Here is a 23,169-nt window from a genome sequence, read left to right as displayed (position 1 = left end):
TCTGAGAGACCGCACGTAGGTGGTTAAGGGTTAAGTTAAATTTTGGCTATTTTAGTTAATTTTGGCTAGCCGTTATTTAATGTGTCATATATTTGCTTATCGAGGTATCACAAACACAAGTAATAGTAGATTATTCAACAAGGGACTAAAGCAAGCCATAATGACGAGGGTGGCTACAGCTCGAGCGACATTATGGTTGTTTAGTCTCGCGTTAAACACTACTTTTCACTTTGAATGCGAGGAGAAAAAAAAAACAATTTTCTGTTCAAAATTACAATATTACTTTTTAAAAACGTTTCAGGCAATCGAACATTCCTGCATTGTGAAGCCAGCAAGGTCATTAAGTCCACATTAGTGTTATAATAATCGTCTCTAGTATATGAATCCACGAACAGCAGAGCAGCGTCTGGCGCCCATGTCCAACACCTCACCGGTACAAGCCCCACGGTATTTGCAACGTCTTATTGTAATGCAAATTCAACCATTAAATAGAATGAGGCTCCGTTCCTAAACCTAACAACCCGATAAGCTAAATTAAAAATAATCCATTTTGAAATATGACGCACTTTGGTGTGGTAGCTAATTTTGCTAACACTGTTTAAATAAAATAAGTACATCAAATACAGTTGATAACTGTTTTACGGCAAGTACCTACTAGTTATAACTCTCGTTATATATCGTTGTTTAATTAAGCAATGGGCCCATTTTAGCTCACATAAAATTATTTATCCTAATATTATTCACTATTCCTAATTTTTCGCTTCATTTGTTTTTTCATAGTACCTAAGTATTATTAAAAAAGTTAGTAAAAGCTCATCCCCAGAAAACTTTAATTAATAATGTTAATTTCAAGATTTTAATTATACTTATGAGAAATATTTTGTGCTTTTGATAATAATTCGTGACTTCTCATAACGGTTGGGATCGCAATTCTAACCGAACCTAACTTACTTTTTGGGGGCCTCTCGTGTCTGTTGGGATCACATGTGTCACAGGTCTAACCTAAACTACCTACTCTTTTTGCGCATCTGTAGAAAAGTTTTAAAAGTACCTCAAAAGGGATTTATGATTATTGAAGTTATGAATTTTTAATAATTTGGAGTTAAGTATAATCATTTGTAACAGAGATTTTATGGGTGATTGTTATGGTATAAAATTTAGTGAAAACATTTTCGAATAGATTTCAAATTTTTGTCCGCATATACCTATGCCCCTACTTTGAGAGGGCATATGCAGCTCTGAAGTAGTAAAAACAGACCTGCATCATTGTGTCAATTTGTTAAGAGTATTAAACGTCATTGGTTAGAGGTTAATAGATTTAAGCACATTTTAACACCATATAAAAGTGTCATATAAATTAAAATGACATTTTGCAAGTACAGAAAAGCACTTAAGCTTGAGCTATTCTCATCTTGGCCTATGGTAACGGTGATTATTTTATAGCGATCATAAAATGTGTGGATTCAGCTCAACTAATGCACAAGGATAATTTTATAAAATTAATAATGCCGTGCGTGCCCTATTTGCAGTCATTACCATTCTGCAAATACCTAACCTAACGACTAAGGCGGCAGCTTGTGTCAAACGTTAAACGCTTAATAATATCGACTACCGTATCATTACAATAATTGACAGATCTTTACAATCGTTCTTATCTAAAAATAGCGTTCCATGGACAGTGGAGAACATTAAAAATTCAAATTGATGACGAGAATTGGAGCAGAAAAAGAAAAGGCTTTGTCCACAAAGTAAGAATGTCAACCCCGGTACCTAATTCAATTTTGATTATAGGACAAAGCCTAAATATGGCTTCATTACCCGCCGCGGCGATCCGCGGACAATCTTTCTGAGTAGGTATCATTACCTTCCTACGAAATTTACATCCCATAAAATGACTGGTTTAATATGAAATTACTTATCGTGATTTCGGAGTTCTTCTTCTAATACTTAAGCATCTATTCAACAAAGCGGAATTTGAATCATTAAGGCACTTATTGGACTGAACTAATGACACGCTCATACATAAAGTACCTACAATCTTTATGAACTAAGAATGAAACGAAAATGACATACAACTCAATTATTGAACCACCGTATAGTATAAGTAGCATACGTGATAGTTTCATCGGCGGATATATAAACATTGTGTTTAGAGGACAATTTAACATTGCAAATCGACTGTGGAGCGTAATTTATGCGTGCCCATTTTCATGCAGACAGCTTAGAAAATGTTTGGGCTAGATAGCTTTTGAGCTAAGGCTTCACGTATGTTAAATACTTAAGTGGATGGACATGACGGCCCTGGGCGGAACGTAGGCCAGGCTTCCGTGGGAAACCGACACGTGACGTTACGAACCACCACGGGCGAACATTGATTGACACGACACTTCATATGTAGGTAACGCATACTTTGAGTAATCGTTTTAATAATTTAAATTTATGATCGTTAAAGTCAAACTGCGTATAGTTAGTATTAGTAAAACCGAATTAAATTAAGCTTTTAGTATTCTCTCTGGATTCCAATTATTTTTATTTATTATTAAATCATTGATTCTATTTGCTGGCGACTTATCTCGTACAAAATTTCAATGAATACTCCCATTATATTATTATGTAGGTAATTAATTCTACTTACCTGACATGCATACTACCTAGGCTAAAATTCGACAAGACTCATTTTCCTAGAGATAAGACTAAGATAAGATTAACTCAGTGAGCTTATAGTAACATGTAATATCATTGGATTAACTATTCGCCCCCTCTTACCTACCCTCAAAAAACAAATTTCATCATCATTTCATCCTTAGAGCCGTCTCTGAGGCCTGGTGATAAACACTTCTGATGTAGAGATATCACTTAATCTGTTTAAAAAAATATACCTCGTTGAGTTTCTTGCCGGATATTTCTCAACAGAGGTTTTTCCGAACCGGTGGTATGGTTTGACATAAGTGCTTGTTTTAGCTTAAATTGAATAAAGATATTTTGACTTTGACTTTGACTTCGAAATATATAAATATACAAGAATTTCTCGCTTAAAGATATTAGATTTGTAAGAGTCTGTGTACCCAAGGCATAATTTCTGAGATATTTTGAATTGCAATTACATGCCAGTCTGACCAAAAAATGCTTAAAAAAAATTTAACGCACGGAAAAAAAGGATGTCTTAAATTAAGACAAATACTTACCCTTGGTCAAGACATTAATATTTCGTATTTATATAGCCGGACGCTACATTGTATTGGATGAAGACAAATATTGTCTTGGGTCAAAACTATCTTACTTAAAGAAAATAATTACTTTTATTTAAACAATATTCCTGAAACTATGAATATTCTTGGTCAAAGAATTCTTTTTTTTCCGTGCGGTGAGGATGAGTCCATTATAGCATATTATGGTATCTCCGATGCATAGCACCGACAAGTGTCATGACAAGAGCGTTAGTTTAGACGCAAAAAGATACGCGATCATGCAACACGCCATATTTGATACATCGCGATCAATGTTGTATATCCATGAGTCACTTTAAATACTATGGTATTACAGCATACATAATTTAGGATACGTGTGCTTGATCTCGATATGTTAAAATTATTCAAAATGTGGACCCACCTTTAGCTAGCGAAGAATCAAAATAAAATAATAAAGCTTATACATCCGATTCACGCCAGAGTTAATTTTAAATAGCCCGTTCCTGACTCGTGGACAAACACAAAGTGCGCATGTGTTTTAATGACACGCTCGCGGATCTAATGCATCAAATTAAAACCGCGCACAAGCAAACGGCAGCGTTGTGAGCAACTCACGCTTCGCTTGCAACCAAACATACCATTATAACGCACTAATTGACTTTTCTTCTTTGTGAACGAGCATTCAAATTACTAGGAGCGTGCACTGCGCACTGTCTCAGACTTTAATTCTACGTTCGCATCCTGCAAGGTATTGACAATAATTAGTCCACGGTTTATAATTGCACCATATTACAAAGAGCAGTTTGTGAGTCATTGTTTTGTAGATTTGCAACGTTAAGCCAAGTAATGGTATTAAATTAAATGCGCAATAAAAGTCGTCGTAGTCGTTGTCAACAAAATAGTTGTTCCCACGTGATACGTATTTAGTAAACGATGATGGAAAATTTATTGTTGCGTATTAATTTGAAATCTGAAAAATTTGATTTGTTTGTTTTTAATTTACTGTTACCGAAACTGAAAAATGATAGGTCAATTGGATAAATCATAGTGTGGCGTCAAAGATTTTGATTGGTGGATACTTATTTATGATCTACTGTGGATTAAATTCTACGGCAGCCGTGATAAGCGAAACAGTCAAATAAATGGTGATTGCTATTGAGGATCTTTGTCGATAAGACGGTTCTCACATGCGAGCGAATGACGGTCGGGTGCGGTAGCTCGCGGCGAGAAGAGCGGCGGCGGCGTGGACGCAGCCCGGTGGCTTATAATTAACACGCTGCAAGTTTTATGATTCGATTAGGATCTAAGCTTTCGTCAATGGCAGCTTTCGTCGCGGCAGGCTCCAGCGATCCCTTATCGCTGATTAATTGCGATTGAGATTTTTACCACAACCGTGTTATTAGAACACGGCAATCCCCCGCCCGGCCCGCGTCGCCATCGACAAATTGCGGACTTGTCATGAATGTTTTCATATCGTTTATATTTATTTAATAATCGGTTGCTCTTATCTCGCAAAAAGGTCTCGTTTTTTATTTTCACAATTTCTGAATGCTTAGGTGTTGGTAAATATGCAAATTTATCGTTTATTTCATTTCTCGCCGTAAAATAAAGTGTGTCGAGCGTTAAAAACAAAGTTTTTAAAGCACTTGCTGCGCGCTACTTCGTGTATGAGGATGATAATACTGAATGCGTTAACAGTGCTTGTCAAAATTCTTACGAGTTAGGAGATAACAGTGACAATTATGCGCGAAAGTATGACTTCCGTTACCTTATAGTTGAACCAACTTTTACGCTTGATTATTCATAATTTCACAACCTAGGATGTTCATATTCAATTCTGAAGTCAATCGCTAGTAGTCGGGTTGCGTATTGATCACTCTAGGCGGGTGCATAATTATTGCAAATAACTTAGTTGCAGGCAATAACAAGCCCCAGGGCTCTCTAAAGAACGGTTGTATAAATCAATACATCGCTGAAGAGTCCCGACAACCTCCATATAAATAATACATTCGTTAATTGTAGTGGAATCTATAGCCAGTAGGCAGAAGTTCACTTCATCAATTACCTTACCAGTGTTATCTAGCGGATTTCGAAAATTAAACGTGGAATAACTAATACGTAGTAATACGTAGTGGTAAGAGCAGATATTTGGTTATGTACCTATTATAACATAGTTACTCCATTATAAAATGTTATTATTAGAGTAATCATAGATTAAAGAAAGTAAGAAAGAAAATACATAGATTATACACAGACTGTCAATAATTATTTAGACAAATGCTACAAAAAAATAATAGTTATTTAACAAAAGCCGCGAGCATACATTTAAAACATTTTGATAAGAATTAGTATGAAAATGTTAAATCCTAAGAATGATCCAATATTAAATCAATGATCGATACACATTGACCATGAGCTTAATAAAACAGTGGGAGGGTAACATCGAAACTACTCGTAATTATTGCCACCATACAATAGTTCTATAGGTACGGCAAGTTGCTGGAGCGTTGCAGGTCAGTCACCGGCCACGTAAAAATGCTTCCTTTAATTTACTACATCGTACCATTTTCCGGTTTAAGTATGCCTTTGTTGTAAAATTTGCTTACGAAATTACTTAATAATCATGCAGTGCCAACGAAATAAGTAATCTCACTAGTCGGGCATTCTATTGGATGAGTTATCAGATGATTATTTTAGACGTTTACATTTTAGACTGCTTAATTGACATCGTGTAAGTACCAACGCGTAGTAAAGTAAGCACACCCTTTAGTAAAAATAAAATTTAGAAATAGGATTTAGTTCAGTCATACTAAACTTTTACAAGATTTTTTTTTTTATGTAAGTACCTACTATATAGTTACGTCCTGAATCTTCGCAAACCATATTTTCGACTATACTTCCTACTTTCCGGTTGGCTTAAAAATTGGTAGGTATAGTTATTGGAATCCAGTGACATCCTAGAGTGAAATCCTGGTGTTCTGGGCATGATCATCCTACAATCCAAAATATTACAGCTTTTTAAATTTATATTATTAAAAATAAATGTTTGAATAAATACCATTCACTAAAACCGATCACATTTTTGCTGGGTAAAACTGTTTTAGATTATATATTGAAATGCAAAATATTCTGTTAAAAGTCGATACATGGACTCTCTCGTCTCATCTGCACGTATCATCAGGTGAGATGAGGTCAATCAATAGTCCATAGTAAATAAAAAGAAATGACAACCGCAAATTTTAATCCGAAAATTTTGCTTTTCTACATCAGGGTGGAGACCAAAAAGTTGGACCACGTTGACTAAAAAAAATCTATTGTGACACTTAACCATACAATTGTACCTATAGGTGCAACGGAAACATTTCTAATTTTAACTACCAACGTTAAGCTGTCCAACTTTTTTAACTCCACCCATCTACCGGCCCATAGGTGTACTACCCGCGACAAACAGTGCATTGAACAGTTTTGTACTAGGTAGGTGAACGATTAGCGTCTGCAATAAACCGAAAATTTGCTCGCCGCGCTGCTGATCGCGCATAATCGTGGCCTGGCGGTAAGTTAGTGTTACTTCACAGTCGATAGCCTCGCAATCGATAATTTTCATCTATAGTTCTAGTTCGCCGATAGTTGATTAAAAATCAGGGGTTCTTTACTTATTACAATTGCGGCACGTTAAATATATTATTATTCCACCGATAAAAACATTCACCATCACCCCAGCCTATATACGTCGCAGTGCTAGGCACAATCCTCCTCTCAAAGTAAAAGGGCTTAGGTTATAAAAAAAAACATATTTAAATAAGTAACTATTAACTGTATAAAACAGAAAACAGTACACGCGAACACCTATGACACTCGAAGCTCATTCCCGGGCGTGCATATCACTAGAACTGAATATGTGGTACCACGAAACTCGGTGCTCGTAATGATAAGCGACGCCTATGGTAGTGTTTGTGATAATTAAGCGACAATCGCTATTCCAAAACGTTATCATAATAATATTTACCTACTATCGGCGAACAGACTTTACAAGCCACACTATCGATGGGTCTATCGATACTATCCATGGCGCAAATCATGGCAATATTAGGGATCGAATGCAATACTATTAATTCTATCGACAGGCACTATCGCTGTTGTGTATGCGTACTATCGATAGTATTGTTTTATAGGCCTTTTCGATACTGTTGAAGTACATCACTTTGTGAATACTATTGGCTCGTTCTGAGACTATCGATAATATCGATATGACCATCGATATTTTTGCTTTCGAATAGCTATCGATAGACTTCTGAGAGGTAACACTCCGTAAGCTACTTAAACTTGCTTACCAAGCAACTTGGTAACAGCACCTTGCTGTGACAGCACATGGTGCGCGATGTCGTAGTGTCGCAGACCGAAACGTGACAGCTCGAGCAGCCTCTGTTGCGACAGTAGGGAAGACAGCGGGTGTGATGCTGCTCCCGCGTATAGTTGAGTACCGGATCCGCCACCGCCCGACGATGACGGGGACACTGCTACTGAAAAAGAGGGTGTTTTTTTATAATTTAGGAACGAAGATACATCTAAATAAGTATATTGGTTAACATGTGTTACCGCTAATATCTTTGTCACTGAATTTGCTCTTTTCAATCAACAACCTTACAGTTTGGTTTAATATTCATCCTGAATACTGAATACATGTACTTTTTGTTCAATGAACTTGTACTGTTATCCAAAATATTGGTCAATCTGACCACTAGAAGTAAGTGAAATTCGCCTTGTAAGACACCTTACGTGGAGTTAAATAATCTTACTAATATTATAATTTATAAATATGAAAGTTTGTGAAGATGTTTGGATACTTGTTACTCGATTCGTATGATGTGATTACATCTAAACCGCTGACCCGATTTAGATGAAATTCGGCATCCAGATAGTTAGAGTCTCGGGGAAGGAGATAGGATAGCTTTTATCCCGGAAAATTGCATAGTTCCCGCGGGATAGTGATAAACAAATACTACGTGGACGGAGTCGCGGATAGCTGCTAGTAGCTTATAAAAATAAAAAGCTTGTTTTTTTTTGAGGGATTTGTCCTATCTATTTTAGTACAGAAAGTACCAAGATTAAAAAGTAGTCAAAAACAATCCTTATTCTTACGATTCGTAGTAAATTAGAATCACGTAACGTTGATCTTATAAAATAAGTCATACAGAAAATTACCCCTTATTTGGTATGACTACGTGTCTCGTTGGAAAATCATTAATTTTTTACCTTGTTTCTGTAATGAATGCGCCTAAGGGGCAACAATTCCGTGATCACATATCACGGCAAGGGCTACGACGCTCTTTGCTCAGTCATTACGGAATTATTACGTGACAAAGGATCGAGCTTTATTACAAGCTTATGCAATAGTAAAAGCCTACGCGTGCTCGTCCTATAAAGCTCCCTGTTATTCCATGATGACAAGCTATGACACGTAACTCTTTAATCTAGTCACAATCAGTTCAATAAAATGTTTTATTCCTTTGATGGCAGCATATGCAGAAATAAGGGAATTTAAACTTCTATAGCTCTTTGATTTGCTAGTAAAACATCCCTGTAGACAGCCGGTGTTTATAGTAAATATATTTCGCTTATTACATTTGAAATTTACCACGAGCTTTACGGTGAAGGACAACATCGTGAGGAAACCTGCACAAGCCTGCGAAGCAATTCAATGGTGTGTGTGAAGTTCCCAATCCGCACTGGGCCTGCGTGGGAACTACGGCCCAAGCCCTCTCATTCTGAGAGGAGTCCTGTGCCCAGCAGTGGGACATTTATAGGCTGGGATGATGATTTCGCTCACTACCTATTTAAAAAAAAAACAATGATAAGTGTTAATATACTACAGTAAACACTAAGCGCAAAAAGCCATTATTCAAATTATATAGAAACAGCTTTACTTCCATGCGATTTTGAGTCGAATACCAGCGATACCGTAAACGGCAAATTTAGCTGTCGTATATTTATGGCGGTTGGTTACGTAGGTGTCGTAATTACTGAAATTAAATACCTAATTGACGAATGAACCCTTTAGCCCGATACATTGATCTTAATGTGTTTATGTATGTTATGTAGTAATATCTTAACTCATTCGTCATTAACACATGAGATAATTATGTAAAAACCTGGTCACAACAATACTGTTATATATGAAATTTCAATTATAAATTAAGCTATTAACTTAACACACTATAATTTGTTTATCAGGTTAAGCATCAAAATTAATGCAAGTGGCATAACTTGTCCATAACTTCACACTTTTTATTAGCGAGCCTACAAGACGATTCCGTTGAGGAAAGCATTATCGAGTTTTAAATTGGAGTCAAGCAAAAGTTGCTCCTAACGTAAACAGTATACGGCTCATACTTTAATGATGCACCATTCGGATCGAGTAGTAAGAACTGGACATCGACGTATAATTTCTCGTGTAATCGCTTTAATAATGAAAGAAAAAAAGTGATATTATCTGCCCACGGTCAATAAATTAACACCGTTTAGAGCAAAAATGTAGATTCTTAGTGTCGCTACTATTATAAATAAAGTGGAGTCGAACGAGGCGATGTTTTAATGTAGTATCTGGATGCGTGCGTGTGTGTATCTGTATTTGGGTGCGTGAGCAGTGAGGTCTTATTAAAATATTTCGAGTGGAAACTGGAAGGACCACTTAGTGGTGCGCGGGAGTTTCACGCCTGGGCTGATACAACATTAAGCCGACAAGATAGCTTATTTGTGCTGAGCTGAGGATTAGGGGCAATAAATCACTGATTAGAATGTATTGACTTGACGTTGACTGCAGCGTTGGTCATCGCTCCATTTCATTGACCGCTAGTTTTTATGCCTCTATTTCACCTATTTAGTTAACACTTATCACTCGAATTAAGTTTGTTTTACTATTTTATACTTACTAATGCTAAATTTATCCAATTATGCAAATATCGTATTAAATTGTCTAGGTAAGACTGCAAATTTAAAGTTATTCAAGATGGGCTGTCACATTTATGGGCGCTAGTGACTATTAATAGAGTTTAAGCGTATAGGTTACCTTTATAGTATTAGATAAGGACCTTGAAGCATGTCAGAACATTATTTGCATGGCATTTAATGACACTATCGTTGCTATAAAAACAACTATTGGTGATTGATGGTAGTGAACACGATGAGTTTTTACAGCGTTTTTCGAACTATACATGTAGGCAAATATATGTACGACATGGACACCTGCACACACAGGACGTTTTAAAACATGCAAAGCGATGCGAGGGGAGCTTGCACAAGAACTATAAGATCGGCCAAATGTGAACATTTTAAACAAAAAATGTTGTACACCGACAAGACTCGCTGCTATTAATGTCATCGCGCAGCCGGAAAATTACCACCTTTCGTGTAAATTTCAATACGATATCGAAAGTGCAGTCGCAAGCCCCCTTTATGTATGCAAAAAAAAATACCCACGTTCAACTAAAATGCGTTGAAATTGTTTAAAAAAATCGTATGAATTATGCTGATGAGCAAAGTTAAATACCGTACGCTCGGTTCGGCAATAAAACCTCTTTTCCAGTGATTCATGTTAAATTGCCCGTGAGATTAGCTTAAGCTGTGGGTTTGAATAATCATCGAATGATGTTTGAATTTATGAAGCAGATGATAATGGACATTTATTTACGTGTCAGACTAAATTACTTTCAAAAAGTATGTGCAAAAAGATATTGATTGAAACGATAAATACTTCTCTACAAAAAGTACATGATACCGCGCGACTGGTGTTGCACTAGGTATATTTTATTCGAGCATCACAAAATATTTCGTGTGAGGTTAATGGGCAGGGTAGTTACCGTGATTCGTGTACTCAAAAATTATGTCAAATTAGCTCTTGCCCGCAACTTCGTCTGTAAAGATTTCGTCTCTCTACCAGGTAGTTATCCCGCGAGAATATGCAGTTTGCCAGCATAAAATGTATCTGATGTGTTGATCCAAGTATTAAACTATTTCTGCGCCAAATTTCATTAAAATCTCCTTAGCCATTTTTGCATAATTGAGTAGCAATCATTGAAACATTAAAATAAACCTTTCACGTCAAATATTAGTAGGAATCATGCATGGTCCTTCAGTGAGGACCTGGCACTCTAGCGCTTACCACGGATAGTATACGAGTATAGATATTAGGTGTGAGTTATAATAATATTAATTCTGAGTATTTCAATAGATATGGAAGCAAAGGAACCCCTGTGAAGGTTTTACATCGAAGATTATTATACAATCTCCAGTTGCGCCTATGTCAACTTAATTAAGAAAAAAAATGAAATGGCGGGACTTAAAATTAAATTAAAACTAAATAAAAAAAACTTCACCGGTATTGGCCAACATACAAGTCTATTTTATTCACTTATTTATTCTTAAATCGACTTTATGGATTAATTAAAATATGTTTATATAAACAATTATTGAACAATGAATACTTACAGAACGGACAATAAATGAATTTTTCAGTTACTAAATATGAATATTTCAACATTATTTAATTTGGCTGTATGTAAAGTTCCCGGGTCCATTATAAGGTTGTAATTAGTGAAAAAAAAAACGTTTCAAAATAGCGGGAATTTGTTTTGCTTTTGCACGGAGTTCTTGAAAGTTGAAAGAAATAAAAGAGTTACTTTACTTAAACACTATTTAAACGACTTTTTATCTGTCAGAATGTGTCACTTTGGTGAATTAGATGCATGCATTATGCAGAAATGTTAACGCCGCCAAGGCGGCAATGTAAGTGAGCAGTAATTTGCTACCCTTAAAATCGAAAAATTCATTTATTGTCCGTTATGTAAATATTCATTATTTATTAATTGTTATGTTTTAGCTCGTAGAAAAAGTAATATATGCAACTATTCATAATCAGCCATTGAGACACTCATGCGTATATCTAAACGTAGTAACGTAACGTAGGCTTCGCCTCATGTCATAAACTCGCACTCGTGTCTCAATGACCCTTATTATGATACAGTTGCATAAAAGACTAAGAAATATATAATAAAGAGCTTTAGTATAATTTACGCGCCGAAGACTTTAAGTCACAGATGCCAATTCAACTTCACTGACATGCTTTAGATTAGTGCGGTAGTTGTTTCGATGCATATTCAGTGGGGATTTGCGATCATTTAATGGTCGTTGCGGGAAGTTCATCGAACAACGGATGTGAGCTTTAAATAAATAAACCTAATGAGGCTTCTGTGACATTTCTGGAACGATGAGAACTTTCAGTACAAAAAATGAATTAACGGTATGTAAATATAATGTCCTAAAGGCAATTAATTATGATAGATGGAGCCAATTAAATACTTCAATATTTTGGCGATAGATTAGTTACATCTAGAAAGACTTGCGTCATAATGTAGAATGTATGGGTTACGATTTTTAACTGTGTCAAAAGCAATAAGTAAAAATAATTTCATAGTTTTGCAGTTTTTATAATTTACTTTTTTACTATTGAATGATTACTTCAGTGCAGTTATTTAGCTACTAGTGGGGTGGGATTGAATTGAAACAACTCGATTCCCACCGAGTTTTCAAAACTTTATACAGGACGCCAGTGATGAGATGACAAGTATCTATGGCAAATTTTGTGTACCCTCGAGGAAATTGAATCGCGTACGAGTGTGGAACCTTTGTGCAATGAGGGCTATCGTTTTTTGTCTCACTAGATGGCGCACTGTTGCGTCAGGTTTTTAAGTATGTCTTTCAAAGTCTGTTATTACGGGCGTGAAAACAAAGTTTAGATTAAAATTATATTTAATACACCTTCAAACCGTAGCATAAAAATATCGAGCATGCCACAGTGTTACAAAGTCCCCGTTTTGTTCGGAAAAAAGGGAGGAAAAAGGTTTCCGAAAGACAAAACTGTCTCAAAACACAGACATTCATTGCCCCGGAACGCATATTTGCCATAATTAATTTCAGATATTGCAAAATATTCACAAAATTATTCTAATTATAAATAAACCCGCGTAGCTCACCCAATAACTATGAGATTTGACATTTCGGAGACCTCACGCTACACTAGCGCCTCTAGCGGCGAATTCATTCGCGATAGCCCTCATTAATGTCATGTTGACATCCCATACATCTGCCAAACAAAACATTGATGACCGAATAGCCCAGTGGTTAAAGAACCTGACTATGAAGCTTGAGGTCTCGGGTTCAATTCCCGGTCAGGGCAGATATTTTTATGACAAATACGAATGTTTGTTCTCGAAGTCTTGAGTTTTAATATATATTTAAGCACCTTTGCATCTTTCTATTTAAGTACGTTTATCCGTTATCTAGTACCCATTACACAAGCTTTGCTTACTTTGGTACTAAGGCAATCGGTGTCAATTGTCCCGTATTATTATTTTTTTTTATTGTGAAATCTATTTTGAAAAGATTCAAATATTGTACCAAGGTACATGATCCAGTTTCCTCGATTGTACACAAACTTCGATCGTTTCATCCGCAGATATACCTAACTCACGCTTATCTCACGCTCCAGGTTGCCTTACTAAAATCTTCACGCCACTGGTAGCCACAGAATGTAACCTCGTGATAGTGAGTCCCTGTATCAATAAAGTACGAAATAATAAATATAGACGACCAGATGGCTTAGTGGTTAGAGAACCTGACTACGAAGCTTGAGGACCCGGGTTCGATTCCCGTGTCAGGCAGATATTTGTATGAAAAATTCGAATGATTGTTCTCGGGTCTTGGGTGTTTAATATGTATTTAAGTATGTACTTATCTATATATGTATATAAAAGAAGAATATGACTGACTGACTGACTTATAGATCAACGCACAGACTAACCAAACCGCTGGGCGCAAACATGAAATTTGGTACAGGGGTTCTTTTTATGATGTAAGTGTAAGTTTTATGTCTAAGAAAGGATTTTTAGAAATTCATCCCCTAAGGGGGTGAAATAAAGGGGTGAAGTTTATATGGAATTTTCTCATTTCTGGACTTAGAAGTATATAAATAGGTGTATAAGTTCTCGATTACGATTAAAAATTATCTGTGTAAGTGAAATGGATAAAATTCCCTCCTAAAGGGGTAAAATGGTTGGGGGGTAAAGTTTTTATGGCAATTTTCTCATTTATGGATTTAGAAGTATGAAAATAGATATATAAGTTCTCGACTACAATCAAAACTTATCTGTGTAGGTGAAATGGATACAATTCCCCCCTTAAGGGGTAAAATGGGGGGGGGGTAAAGTTTATATGGAATTTTCTAATTTCTGGACCTAGAAGTATGAAAATAGGTGTATAAGTTCTCGATTACAATTAAAAATTAAAAGTGAAATGGATAAAATTCCCTCCTAAAGGGGTAAAATGGTCTCAATTTAAAATGATCCGTATGGTGTTGGCGACTTCAATAGGGGAAGGGGTTTTTCATACAAAATGTACACATAAAATGTGGAAATTAAATTGATATTTAAAATGATGTGTGAAAATTACTCATCGGGTTGTGCATAATAAAATCAATAATATTAATAAAAGCGTAATTTTTGTGTGAGTATCCTTTCTTATTTATCTTTTACCTAATTTACAAAATATTATGTACAGAGCAAATTCGAATATATACTTCGGATTCAAGAGTAAGATTCAGTTCTCGCCGGAAGCACACGAGATAATTAATTTACTCTCGTGCTTTGCATAAAACTTTTCATAAACTAGCTTCAAAACTGGTAAAAAAGGTGGTTTATAGCGAAGTACTTTAGTGAACTGTTGTTACCTATCGTTTACGGCAGTACTTCGCTATGCACACAGATACAAATGTCACAATTATAACTGGGGTTAATTAAAACATATGCCCGGATAACTAAAGTACACGCGGACGAAGTCGCGGGCAAAAGCTAGTCTATCTATATATTTATCCGTTGCTTACTACCCATAACACAAGTTTTGCTAAGCTTACTTTGGGACTAGGTCAATTGGTGTATTCACACCAATTGTCCCGTGATATTTATTTATTTATAATAAATAATGTCTCTATTTTGAAATATTTTTCACTGAACTTTCTCCGGTTTTAATTCACAAAAGACAAAGTGATCAGATATGCATGTGAACACGACTCTACCTATTCTGACGTGCAAAAATAACGGCTCGCTTATCATACAACATTGTATGGAAAGTGACCCGTTATTTTTACTCATCAGTGTATCTATTTAGGGTCTTTGTTTGTTTTTAAATAGTCATTATTTATTATCAAACTAGCTTTTGTCCGCGACATCGTCCGCTAAGAATTCGTTTATCGCTATCGCGTGGGAATTGTGCAATTTTCTGGGATCAAAATTTCCAACGAGTATATCATTCCCATGGTTACCAACTAGCCCCTTACCAAATTTTCAGGCCAGATTTTAGCCAAATTCACTAAATTAATTTATTCTTTTTAATCCATAATATTTCCTAGACTTTGCTTTTTTTTTAGATGTAATTACTTGTTACAACCAAATCGAGAAATAGAGCATATTTTTGTTGAGATATTATTTTGTAATAAATGATATTTATTCGTAGTTTCTTCTTCATTGTGTTCCGTGGGTAAGGGCCGTAACTAATATGTAGTTCCATGTCAACTAGAATGGTGAAACCTAAAGGTTTGACACCTATAGTATTTCTATGAAAATGTGCTTTCGAAACTGTGTACTTAAAACTTAACTTTATATAGTTATAAGAGACCGCATTTAGCCCTTAGTATTTCATTTTAATCTCTACTTCTTATCTCCACGTGCTCTACTAAAAATGGTCTTGGCAGACAGACAAACGAACAACGAAATGATTTTATACAACTACGAGTATACGAATTCCTTTTCATAAATCCTCAGTGAACCGACAAGGTAAAAGATGGTATAGATGTCGCTAGCGTCACTGCTTAAGTGGCTAAATAAGAAACAAACAAGCTGAGATATGTGGTGCATAGGGGAAATTCGTGTCTGTACCGTTGACCAGCAGTGGTGTAGCGGTATAGCACGCGGTACGGAATACCGAGGACCTGGGTTCGATTCCCAGTGCTGGTCTTATTTTTCTGGTTTTTCTGTGCATCTATATTTCAGTTTGTATTTTCAATTTAGGTTTTACGGGATGACCGTAAAAGTAAAAATTTGGAATTGAAATAAAAAATACAAAAAGATTCCAAAAAACCAATCGTAAAAGATAGTTCCCTAGCTTAATGCAGACTCTACCCGAGCAGCAGTTCAATTTGGAAGAGGGTTACCAATAACTTGCAATAGATACCAATGTGCTATACATAAATTTAGGTGCTTTATATTTAAAGTGATCCTGGTGATATTTCACATTCAGCAATTGTCATTTTCTAATGGAGTGTTTTTTTGGACCGGAGTTAACAATATCCGTATCTAGCTCACAGTTAGCCCAACTCAGGGATAAGTAGTATTAAAAAGTACAGACATAGGGATGTTCGAGGGGCTTGGGAGCCCTGCGATAGGGATGACAGTTTTTTTTTTCCTTTTTTTACCTTGGACAATGTAAGGGGCTCTAGGTTATAAGTAGAAGAGCAATATCAGAAAATATCACACATAGGACTCTTTGTTACAAAAAATATAAGTGCATCTGTTTTGGTTCTCTTAGTTATAAGGGTCAGTAGCTAGCTTGTCAATTTGCAAATAAAACTCGTTTAAATTCCAATATTTTACAATATTTATGGTAAACCTTTACTTTTTAAACCCCCATGCGGGTTATTATTAACTTTGTGGTTTAAATTATTTTAAACTACTCGTAATAAAAATAAGACATATACATTATTGAAATCGCTTATCTATTACTTACCTAACACAATGTCCACGTGTAAACATTTTTAGTAATATTTTCATTATGCAAAAACACTAAGTGTCCTGTGCCCTGAAATAAACTTAGAACAGTTATGAAGCAAACAGAGACAGAGAACAACAGAAATACTCTTTCATGTTACTCAAACCTTCTTAAGTAGGCAGAGTAGAAGTCCTGATTAGATAAGACAAATTAATATTTTTTATATTTCATTCATGTTACTTAATAATAAGTTATTGTCTCCTCGCCGTTAACCACGTCATATTGTTTGAAGTACCTATTTAAAGCGGCCTACCAGAAATATCTTGGGGTTTTACGGAATGCCGCTATTCTTGCGTCAAACACTGTCAGCGAGTGTGAACAAGTGTGCGCGGCGCTCACAAAACAGCCTGAATGTTGTAGCCGACTTTACGCCCCATTAATACATAGTTACAATTGTCTACTAATTAAGCAGCATCGTCTCAGTTTACCAAGCCAGCTGATTATTATGCGTGATCACCATTTAAATGTTAATTAGATTTATTAGCGCACCTGATCAAACCTGCCTCAATATAAACGTTGACGTGAAAAACAGACTTTACGTTACCGCAAGCTATTTAGCTCGCTCTCAAACCGTTTGTGACTCACACGTAAACATGTGTATTTAAAGCCAATTTAAAACATCGAGGCTAATTATTATCTTTGTTAATTAGTAGCTAACGAAGATTTTACGTTCTTTTCTAATTTTATGATTTCCATATAGATTATTATCTGGGCTTTTATGCGAGCTACTAGCACTACTCGACTACTCTTAACTGCTATCTGGCATCAGACAAAATTGTCAGCGACGCTTTTGGTCGCGGTCATAAATTCCGTTTCTCGCTGTCGATTTGTTTGGTATCGTTAATCAAAACGTTTGAAACGGATCGCTGTATACTAATATCTTCTAGTGAATATTGAGCAACCTTCGCCGGAAACGCTACCGGCCAATCTAGCGGTCGATCTACCGATTAATTAGTTCGATCGGCGTGCAATGCGGACAATGTCCTGTGGCAGTTTTCGCTCACTCATCGCGGCAGCTGGGTGATGTGATGACAAATGACGGTCAACCCCTTGTATGCATACTTTCCGTGACGGCTCTTGACAGATACGTACGATCAATAAAATAAAAGTAGCGCTTCCTTCACTAAACTTTCACTAATATTATTTAAGAGTCTACCTACAAATCATTCAAAAATATACTGAGCGGCAAAAAATCTGGCCCTCAAATGTATGCAATAATAGGTAGTTTTTTTATGTAGAGTGGGCCAATGTAAAATAAAAGAAATAATAAAGAGTAACATGGTTATCTGACAGACAACGCACAGCCTAAAAGGCTGAAGCTAGAGACTTACGTATTTCTAGAAGATCATAGAAGTGCAATTCTTATGAGAAAGTATTATTTGAAATTCTAAGCTAGTATGTTGTAGTATGTTCTCTATTACATCAACCCAACATTTTTTCTTTCAGTTTCTTCTTGTGTTGACATATCAACCTGTTTACTTATAACCCCCCCCCCCCTTCGTTACTTTATAAATATATTTTATTTTTATTGTTATTATTGCACTATAAATACTATTTGTATAAAATATGTCGCATTTAATTTATAAAACTTGTGCTGTAAGATATTCTTAAATGTAGAGCAGATTAATTAATTTTAGGGTGTAAATTCTCGATATTACTATACTGTTATATAAGTATGTTGGGATAGCAGTCGAAAAACATACGAATTAATCTTTTAAAACTGTAATAAACTTAGCAAGGAAATCAATACATGGACAGCGTTGTTACTGACTTCTAACAACTGAATTTTCTTTTTTTAAATGAAAATAAGCAATGTTGCAAGTAAATCATTGAAATAAAACTTAATGTTCCCACACATACATATTTCCATTAACCTAGAAAAATACATTAGGTATCTTTCTCTCAGCAGTCGTATTATTACCAAATTAAACAAAATATACTTTAGGTGTACTACGGGTATAACGCCACTCTTCCGTAAACTGAACATACCTACCAAACAACGTTTTTAAACAAAAAAAACATCGAACTGTCACCTGCATAATCTTGACCGATATGTTTTTCATACCACATCGGCGTGTTAAAAGACATGGCATGGTCATGCGCCGGTGTCACGGTGTCCGGAAAAAACTGCCTATAGTGTTATGCTTTACTACCATAGGCACTTAACCTTTACTAATACAGCGTGTATTTTTATACGGGCATATATTTGATCTAACATTAGTATCCGGTCGTACGACTTATGTAAGACAATAATTTTGTTAAATAGTGTTATTAATTAAACGTAATGATTTTTTAAAATCCGACTGAGCAGCAATGTACGCAGACCAACTTAGTTTGACATAACAAGTATCTTTTTGAGATAAATCATAAATTGAAATCGCCTGATCTAAAATCAAGGTTTTTTATCATGAGCTTGGAAAGATTGTTCAAATAAAAGATTATTTTGCAGTAATCAATAAGGTGTAATCACTGACTGTAAAAGGCAATGCAAATACGTTAGTTCTCATGCATGCCATTACGACCCTTGAATCTTAATTACACTATCAAACTACTTACCAGTTTACCCATCATAAAACTTCAAAAAACAAGTGGTGATAGTAAAGTAGATTTCTGATAAGTTCGCGTTTGTAACTATATTTACACTGAAAACCGCATTTATCAACAAACGACTGACACTTCTTTAATGACAGTTTTGATAACATTACTACTTCAACTTTAAGTGAACGAAAAGGTTTGATTATATGCCCGTAAAAAAATTACACTCTGTATTTACACCTATCGGCTATCCATTAATAATCCTAATACATTATATATTTTATTATTTAGTAGGTAAAATGTATCAAAAGCTACCAAATACCTCTACAATTAAGTTATGGTGTAAAGATGATTGCAATTACAGCATTTAATAAGTTTTTGATAGAGGTACCTATTACCTGAACATAAAGCTCAGATACTATATAAAAAAATGTACTATCCAAATAAAGTTACTAAGTATTATATTATTGTCTATAAACAGAATTGGTACAGTCACCAGCACCAATATCTGATACAACAAGCGTGCATAAATACTCTATATATATTTTTAATATATTTCTAGACTCTATTTCTAGTGCCGCAGGACGTGTCAGATATTTTTGCACGCTTCGCTGTGGCAGATATTATTGCTGGTGACTGTACCTAATCAATAATAATCAAAATTAAGAAGTTTCAAATTTGATTTTAAGTTCACCAAAGACCTATTATGATATATTCAATTCCGTTAATATCTAAGTTTCGAACACTTTCGTGAAATTCCGTTTACCTAATTCGTGATTACTGATTAGTTTAAAATTTTCTTTCATCTATTTTCCACATTTTTAAAAATCCTTCTGTCCAGTAATGAAGTGGACATTCAAGACACTAGACATTGGTTAGATAGGTATTGTTGGTTCATTAGACAGCTTAAGATGCCCGAAGATCAAGCCGCCAAGGATAGGAGCCCCGCTTTATTTTAAAATATGGGTAATTGGGTAGGTATAGTACAAAAATGTCTAGAATCTTTGCCTAGCACTTAGAACACTTAGGCATGATATAAAAATCCACGCGCCACTTTTTTTAATACCCTTATTAGCTTTGCTACATCATACATCATACGTTAACAAATGTAAACAAATTTTTCAATTTTATTTTGACCCATTTTCCATGGTCCGATTGACTTAAAATTTGGTGCATATAGGTACAATACAATGAATTGATGACAGTACAATATTTTACCTATGTAAGTTGGTACCGTCCCCGTCGCAGAGGGGGTTACTTTTTTCCACAAAAACTTGTTAGATAGGTACATTTCAACTGAAAAACAGTTTATTTCAGCCTACAATATTTTTACATCATACTTAGCATATAATTATGTTTCAGGATAAAAGGTAAATAAACCTTCCTTACTAGGTATTTATCGATTAACATTTGTCAAAATGTGTCACTAGGGAAAATAATGGAGCTAATAAATTATATGGATTTTCTATCGAATTAAATTCGACCGGTGGGACATTTTACGTAGGTATTTGCCGTTTTCTCGCAACTTACGCCATGGTTTTACTTCATCTAAAAATTTACTTTTAAAAATAGGTATTTTAGTTATCTATTATGAAAGTTTGTATTTATGTACGTAAGTACCTATGTATATATACAAAAAAAATTTAATGCACACAAAAATAAAAATAAGAGTAGTATCTAAATAACAGTTAGTGTTGATAATTTGATTAAAAAACTTATAGGTACAATATTCGGGCAAGTCATACACTCCTAAAAAAAAAATTGTTATACACGATCTAGGTTCAAGCAATACCCTTCGTAAAGTGTTTTTATTTAATGAAACAAATCCGGATAACTCACGTATCCGTCGTTTCATTCAATGTGAGTTTTATTAAATATGAGTGAGTTTCATGTTCAAAGTTTTTTTATAGTTAATAGGCTTACGTTTGACAGATATTACGCCTGATTGTTAGCGAAGATATGGTTTAAGATAGCGCGCTTTGCCTATAGATGTCCATTCATCTTTCAGAGGTAAATAGGTTCAAAGAAGAGTTGGTACTCACCATTAGGAGATATGTTGAGGGGTTGTGAAATGGGCGCGGGCGCAGGCGGCGCCGGCTCCATCTTCCAGGGCGCGCAGCACGACGCAGGCGAGAACTCGGGCGTGGGGCCGCTGCCCGCAGATATCAACATGTCGACCCTTCCGACGTGACGCCACGCGGCACCAACATGCACCAGACAGTCCACGCACAGCTCAGTATACAGAAGGCACGGACGCCACTCGCCTCGCACGCGCTCGCTCGAAGCTCAGCCAGAACACTGAAGATCGCGCTTGGCTCACCGGCGCGCCCACTCGCGCCCACTCCCATTCGCACGCCTTGGAAAAAATCACCGTCGCCGAACAATAACAAAAAGCCTCCACGGACTCGAGCCTCCACGCACCTCTCACTCTAACGCTCTTAATTCGATTTCCGAACGCGTCAAAAATTACGGCAACGCTCGATTCGATTGTAACCTTCCGTCCCGTTCTTGAGTTTTTAAATTCAAACACTTTATTACCAACGCACAACATGAAACTCCAATTTAATCCGCCTTAAAGTTCCTTTTGATACGCTTCAAAAATTGTACTTAAAATCTTTTGGTCTTGAACACAAATGAAACTACTCCTACTCGCACTCGTTCAGTTCGGCTTAAGCTTGAATCGCATGAAAGGGACAGGTGCTCTACCGCCGGTAGAATTACGGTAGTGAGCACAGGTGATCTTTTACCAGTTCTCTTTGGCGAAGGTGTTAATGTATACCTGTCTCGTTCTCGCTGGTAACAGAAATGAGGTGTATTTCGAGATAGGTGCAGTGTTATTATTCGCTTTTTAATTAAGAGAGGTTCTAGTTGACCATGCTTAACATCCGTTCTAATAACTGCGGTACCGGCGATTGCGCTCCATAGTAGGTAATTAAATTGAGGAGTAGATTCGTAAATCTAAACTTGTTTCAGTTGAGTACTTTAATTGGCGTTGCTGAATAACTTATCAGCTTAGTGAGAACCTACTGATGGGAAGGTATTGATTGTAGGAGAATGTGATTTATAAACAAAATATTTTGTATAATTCGTAAATAGGTAAGGTCTGTGCGTATATGCGTATCTCTTATGCGTGACGGATACGTGCCCGATTTGTTTTTTTAGGTTTCCGTACTCAAAGGGTAAAACGGGACCTTACCACTAAGACTTCACTGTCCATCCATCTGTCTGTCTGCCGCCAGGCTGTATCTCGTGAACCATGATAGCTAGACAGTTAAAATTTTCACAGATGATGTATTTCTGTTGCCGCTACAACAAATAGGTACTAAAAACAGAATAAAATAAACATTTATGGGGGCTCCCATACAACTAGAGTGATTTTTTTTGCCGTTCTTTGCTCGATAACGGCAACAGGTAGATGCTTGAAATATTCACAGAATATTGTATATTTACTTTAAAAATAAATACAAAATATCCATAGGACTAAAACTACTATTAAATTAAAACAACTAAAAGTAAAACTTTAATTAAAAAAGAGAGGTGGGCCTTTTGGCATGGTGCCCATCACGCAGGCAGC

The 23,169-nt window shown here is 35.8% G+C and overlaps 1 protein-coding gene across 4 annotated transcripts in view; it reads right to left on the bottom strand.

Annotated features, from left to right (window-relative positions):
* Positions 1–22,018, bottom strand: part of LOC141442851 (paired box protein Pax-6-like) — a 44,960-nt gene extending 22,942 nt beyond the window's left edge. Inside the window, exons 1-2 of one of the 4 annotated variants that reach the window (XM_074108011.1) lie at positions 21,638–22,018; positions 7,541–7,708 (exon numbers count right to left, since the gene is read on the bottom strand). In XM_074108011.1, coding sequence (XP_073964112.1) covers positions 7,541–7,708; positions 21,638–21,767 — 298 coding nt within the window. In that variant the 5' untranslated portion in view covers positions 21,768–22,018. Of the gene's footprint in view, positions 1–7,519; positions 7,709–21,637 lie in introns of all 4 variants that reach the window. The other 3 variants (XM_074108017.1, XM_074108004.1, XM_074107998.1) reach the window with 3 other exon arrangements.
* Positions 22,019–23,169: the final 1,151 nt, after the last annotated feature.

The sequence above is a fragment of the Choristoneura fumiferana genome, chromosome 2 (assembly GCF_025370935.1).
Source record: "Choristoneura fumiferana chromosome 2, NRCan_CFum_1, whole genome shotgun sequence".
Lineage (NCBI taxonomy): Eukaryota > Metazoa > Arthropoda > Insecta > Lepidoptera > Tortricidae > Choristoneura > Choristoneura fumiferana.
The sequence above is the reverse complement of the archived record's forward strand: the minus strand, read 5'-3'. Positions and strand labels throughout refer to the sequence as shown.